The following is a 5838-nucleotide window of genomic DNA, read 5'->3' as shown; positions in this document are numbered from 1 at the left end:
CCTTTTTGTAACTATAGTGTTTGTATCTTTTTTAACCCTGACGAAGCCCTGCAACGTGGAGTGAAACGTTGGCTCAATAAAATAGTATAATTATCTACTATTTGAGTTTTTTTTTACCGCACCCGGACCATATTCCATTCATCTATACACATGGTCAATCAATAATCTTCCAATAATCTATTTAAAATTCTTTTTTTGAAACATTCAATAAATAATGCAAATGCTACTTACATTTTTTCATGCTACAGGCCTTTTAGTGGAATAGGGGTGGTAATTTAGCTTTTTTCCCCCTCTGATGTTTTAATTGTGAACCTATTGACCTATGCTATTTTTGTTTTGTGTCATAATTTTTTTATATTATTTAAGGTTTTCTTCTCACAATTACGTTTCCCAAATTTCTTCCCTCTTATGATCCACATCTTTCACCCTTATTTTAACATGAGCCAACTATACTGAATTTCTGAAATTAAGATTGTATCGTTATATTTTACTACTTTTTTCAGACTTATTTTTTGCCAGTAATTGGTTTAGTCGATGCAGAAAAATTAAAGCCAGGTGACCTTGTTGGAGTGAATAAAGATTCTTATTTAATCCTTGAAACTTTACCTGCTGAGTATGATGCCCGAGTTAAAGCAATGGAAGTTGATGAGAGACCAACAGAGCAGTATTCTGATATTGGTGGACTAGATAAGCAGATTCAGGAGGTATGAATAATGCAGTAGTAGAAGTAGTCTTTAACACTTTAACAACCAAGCCAGTTAAGTTAATCTTTCCTTATTAGAACTATGTTTTATTTTCTCCCAAAAATCATATTGCTTAAAAAGCAATTCCATGGATTTTTAAAACATCAGTTATGATTTAATCATGGTAAAAAGTATTTTAAAAAAATAATATAAGGAGCAGGTGTATACACTTGCTAATGGCCATGTGGCTTTTTTAAAAATTATACTATGTCTACTTTCCCTTTTTCTTATTATATTTAATGTCTCTATTATTGACATATTTTATTGATAGGTAGTCCCTGTTTTATTCAGCTTCCTTTAAGTCTTTTTAGAAGCGAAGTTGTCACTTAAAAAAGAAAATTTTATTCTTTCAAATTTGTTAAAAACTTATTAAAAAGAGTATACATTATATAAAAGACTATTGATAAACTAAATGCTACAAAGTTTGGATCATGAGTACATACAGTTTGTTCGAGCATGACTAGGCTTCAACGTAAGTTACTTTCCAGGGATCGGAAGTGCTCCATAATGCCATTCAAACTCATTTCATTACCAGCTCTTATTTTAATGAAATTATTGTCTTCTGGTCTTATTAATTTTTCCTAAAAGAAATATGAGAATTACAAACAAAAGTAATAATTTAAAAATAAAATTTAATTTCTGCAAATATTTTAGGTTTAGAAATCTATCAGCTGATTAGTATCAGTCTTGCTACAGATTTTTAAGCAAATGTGCTCACCTCAGCTGTAAAGTCAAGCAAGGAGCCATTTTTTTTTTTTTTTTCAATATTTTGTGTAAAGAATGAATATGATGAATTAGATCTAGAAATAAAAATTGGTAGCTTTGTTAATGTTAAAGCCAAAGAATATTGTAAAAATGTAATTGTTTTAGTTTTTACTTTTTAATAAGAAATGTGCTTTTTATCCATTATATTTATTTTAAGTTACAACTTACAATAATGGCCTTATAGAGGTATTCCTGGCAAATACTTAACAAAACCAGCTAATTGTTCCAAAAAAATGCGGTTGTCTATTCTATTATTGGTCACTATGTTTTTGGGTGACTGAACCCAAATCTGGAAGATTTAATGTCTCTATTATTGACATATTTTATTGATAGGTAGTCCCTGTTTTATTCAGCTCCCTTTAAGTCTTTTTAGAGGCGAAGTTATTCCTGGCAAATACTTAAAAAAACCTAAGTACTCCTGGAAACTTAAAAAAACCTAAGTATTCCTGGCAAATACTTTAAAAAATCAGCTAATTGTTCCAAAAAAATGCGGTTGTCTATTCTATTATTGGTCACTATGTTTTTGGGTGACTGAACCCAAATCTGGAAGAACAGATCAAAATTTTTTGGTACGCATTGAGATATATGACTAAAAAAGAAAAAAAAATTATTTGTTTTTCACTTCTAATTTAAAAATATGTGTGGTAATGATTTTTTTTTGTTTCTAATGGTTTCATTAGTTGGCCATGATTTTTCTAGTTAATTTTAATTAAAAAATTTACAAACATAGTTATGTATTTTAGTTAATTGAAGCTGTCGTTCTTCCTATGACACACAAAGAAAAATTTGAAAATTTAGGAATTCATCCACCTAAAGGTGTGCTACTTTATGGACCTCCTGGAACAGGTATCAAGTGCTATGTAATTTAAACATGTAGATCTAATGGCTAATGTTAAAGCTTTTAATTCAGTTTAAAATAATTTATCTATTTATATTTATTTTCAGGAAATTAATTTTCACCCTTTTTTCACTTCTTTATTCCTTTTTAACATCTGAACAACGTTTATAACGGGTTCTTCTGCCCATTATAATTAGTACGACTAATTATTTTATGTTGAAAATAATTTATATAGTATTTTGGTTAGGGAAAATACAGTCATATTTGAATCAGCTAACATTGAAAGGACTATCTTTAAAGTTCAAGTTATCCAAATGTCATTTTGAAAACTTTTTTTTACCTCAGCAATTTGGGTTTCTTATTAGTCTGCTGGATCCATTTAAAAATAAATTCTACATATATAGATCTTTTGAGTGCAGCTTTGAGGAGAGAAAGACAGTAAAAATCCCTTGTGTTTTATTTTGTTTTTAAATACAAAATTGTTTACCATTGTTTTGTTAGTAGATTGTTTTAATTTTTAACATTAATTAAGGCTCATTACCATAGAGTCTTATTTCTTGTTTTTTGCTGTCAAGGGTTAGCAAAAATGACTGCTAGGCTCAGTTGCCGAACCATTTTCCCCACCAGTATTGTTATAAATGCAGTCGTTTTATATGTTACATATATTTTCTAATATTATAAGCTATATTTTTTATATACTGTATGTAAACCAATATATTAACAGATTTTTTATAATAATAATACATACTTAGACTGAGTTCTATCATTATTACTTATTTATTATACTTATAATAAAGTTATTCTTGGACAAATAGAAAAAAATTCTTAATTTTAAAAAATCTTTTACATACCAATTAAATTAAGTGGTATGGTACGGTTAGGGGTGGTATATACTACAAATACAATTTTTGGTAGAATATGCCTTCAGTGGAGTAATATTGCCATATTTGTTTTGAAAAATTCTTGTTTTTTCGCTTTAATTTCTATAATAGTGTATTAATGAACTACAAATATTTTAGGAAAAACTTTGTTGGCCAGGGCATGTGCAGCTCAAACTAAATCAACATTTTTGAAACTTGCTGGGCCCCAGCTAGTCCAGATGTTCATTGGGGATGGGGCCAAGCTTGTTAGAGATGCTTTTGCTCTTGCTAAAGAAAAATCTCCAGCTATTATATTTATTGATGAGCTGGATGCTATTGGTACAAAAAGATTTGATTCTGAAAAAGCGGGTGACCGAGAAGTTCAAAGAACTATGTTGGAACTCCTTAACCAGTTAGATGGATTTAGTTCTACAGCTGACATAAAGGTATTTATTTATATTATTTTTTTTCCAATTTTCCAAATAAATTGTTATAGATTATATCTGGATTAACTCTGTAGGAAGTTTTGGTGAGTCAATTCTTAAAATTTTTTTTCTTTTGAGGTTAAATGACCTCCAATTTAATGAATTTTTTTTATTAAAATTATCACTACATGGTACAACATTTCGGTACCACTGTCCCATATTCATGCACCTTAAATCTCATAATTTCTTCTAAAAAATCATGTCACAATTTGTGCATCTTCACCACTCCTTAGCACAGGATTACCAGAATAACCATTACTATAGAGTAATGGCTGTGCTAAGGAGTGGTGAAGATGCACAAATTGTGACATGATTTCTTAGAAGAAATTATGAGGTTTAAGGTGCATGAATATGGGACAGTGGTCCCGCAACGTTGTACCATGTAGTGATAATTTTAATAAAGAAATTTCATTAAATTGGAAGTCATTTAACCTCAAAAGAAAAAATTTTTTAAGAATTGTATAGATTATGTTTTTAAAGAATTCTATGCAGGTTCAATTTTTTTTTTTTTTAAGTTATTAATTTTTCATTTCATCACAACTTTTATCTAATACTTAATTCAAAATATGAAGAAGATGGTCAGTGTTGCGGTCAAAAAAGAAGAAAATAGTTTTCAACTATTCATTATCTGACGTTTCGCCCCACTTTGTAGGGCTTCATCAAAATTGTGTGTGTGTGTGTGTGTGTGTGTATGTATGTATATAATATTTTATTTAATTATTAGACATATCAAAATTACTCTTCACTCAACAATTTTTAAGAAATATTTTTTTTAGTTAGTCAAATTATTATTTATTTTAGGTTATTGCTGCAACAAATCGAGTAGATATTTTAGATCCTGCCCTTTTGCGTTCAGGCAGACTTGACAGAAAAATTGAATTTCCTCATCCTAATGAAGATGCTAGAGCTCGTATAATGCAAATACATTCACGTAAAATGAATATTAGCGTTGATGTCAATTTTGAAGAACTTGCTCGTTCAACTGATGATTTCAATGGAGCTCAGTGCAAAGCAGTATGCGTGGAAGCAGTAAGTAGAAAGTCATTTGCTTACCTTTCAATTGTTAAATCTAAGAAAAGTGCTTTATTTCTATGCTGCCAAAATCTATTGGGTTTGGATATATGTATGTATTTATCTATATACACAATATATTTATCAATATGGAAGGTACAATTTGAATTTCTTTTGTTAATAGATCAACTATTAAATCCATTTTGTTTTTGTTTTCTTCATTTTAAGTCCCTCTTACGTATTTGATATTATTGAAAGTGATATGTGATAATATACCCCTTAGACAATCAATAAATCAATAAAATTCAATATTAACTCTATAGTATTAATTGTGTAAGGGGGCTTTAGTTATGATCATTAATTTAATGTCTTCATTGCTGTATATTTTTTAATTTAACAAAAATATTTATTAAGAGATTAATTATATTGTATTAAAGTGTAAAATCTGAATATTTGAATTTTTTAATCGTTAATTAAAAGGAATATAATGATTCATCAGGGTCATCGAACTTTGTGTAGCATGTCCTAACAGTCTCGTTAGAATTAATTTTAGAGTAGTATCTTATTTTGTCCAAAAGCTATACAATACATCCCTCTTGTTAGCTTCTCAGGTTTTTCTCTGTTATGAGATATATAGGATATATGTATTTGTTGTTGGTTTCTCAAGCATCTTCAGACAGCATTCTACTTTGTAATTTGTAACTTATTAAATAACAGTTTGTTTACATATTTAATAACAGTTTATTTACGTTAATTGGTATTTAGCTTCAATCTCATTCAATTTTTCTGCATTTGTATCCATCAAATAACTATCACTTTACAGTCTTTAAATCAACACAAGATTCTTCCAATACAATAATAGCTGCATCTTACTTTACCCTATTATTTTTGCAAACAAAATTATTGCTCTGATATATTAATTTTTTTAATTACAATTGACAATTATATTTTGTTTATTGGATTTAATATTTCCTATTTTTAATTATATTGTTCAAATAAACATAGTGACATTATTTTTTTGCCTCAAGTCAACATACTACTGTAGGTATTTGAACTATATAATCATATGAACCCAAAATAGTTTCACCACTACCCTCAACAAAGTACCAGGGCATTCAAAAAGTCCTGTCGTTTTT

The 5838-nt window shown here is 28.7% G+C and overlaps 1 protein-coding gene and 1 long non-coding RNA gene across 2 annotated transcripts in view; one reads left to right on the top strand and one right to left on the bottom strand.

The window, feature by feature from the left end:
• Positions 1–5838, top strand: part of LOC106681622 (26S proteasome regulatory subunit 6A-A) — a 12734-nt gene that overhangs the window by 3935 nt on the left and 2961 nt on the right. The window contains exons 3-6 of the mRNA XM_014422046.3: positions 504–704; positions 2252–2354; positions 3366–3652; positions 4493–4720. Coding sequence (XP_014277532.2) covers positions 504–704; positions 2252–2354; positions 3366–3652; positions 4493–4720 — 819 coding nt within the window. The remainder of the gene's footprint in view (positions 1–503; positions 705–2251; positions 2355–3365; positions 3653–4492; positions 4721–5838) is intronic.
• The window catches only part of LOC136796966 (uncharacterized), a 17064-nt gene continuing 12227 nt past the window's right edge, over positions 1002–5838 (bottom strand). The window contains exons 3-4 of the long non-coding RNA XR_010844754.1: positions 1187–1324; positions 1002–1068 (exon numbers count right to left, since the gene is read on the bottom strand). This is a non-coding gene — a long non-coding RNA (uncharacterized lncRNA). The remainder of the gene's footprint in view (positions 1069–1186; positions 1325–5838) is intronic.

This window comes from Halyomorpha halys, unplaced genomic scaffold (assembly GCF_000696795.3).
Source record: "Halyomorpha halys isolate HHAL.00 unplaced genomic scaffold, Hhal_1.1 Scaffold353.1, whole genome shotgun sequence".
In the NCBI taxonomy this organism is placed as follows: Eukaryota; Metazoa; Arthropoda; class Insecta; order Hemiptera; family Pentatomidae; genus Halyomorpha; species Halyomorpha halys.
The sequence above is the reverse complement of the archived record's forward strand: the minus strand, read 5'-3'. Positions and strand labels throughout refer to the sequence as shown.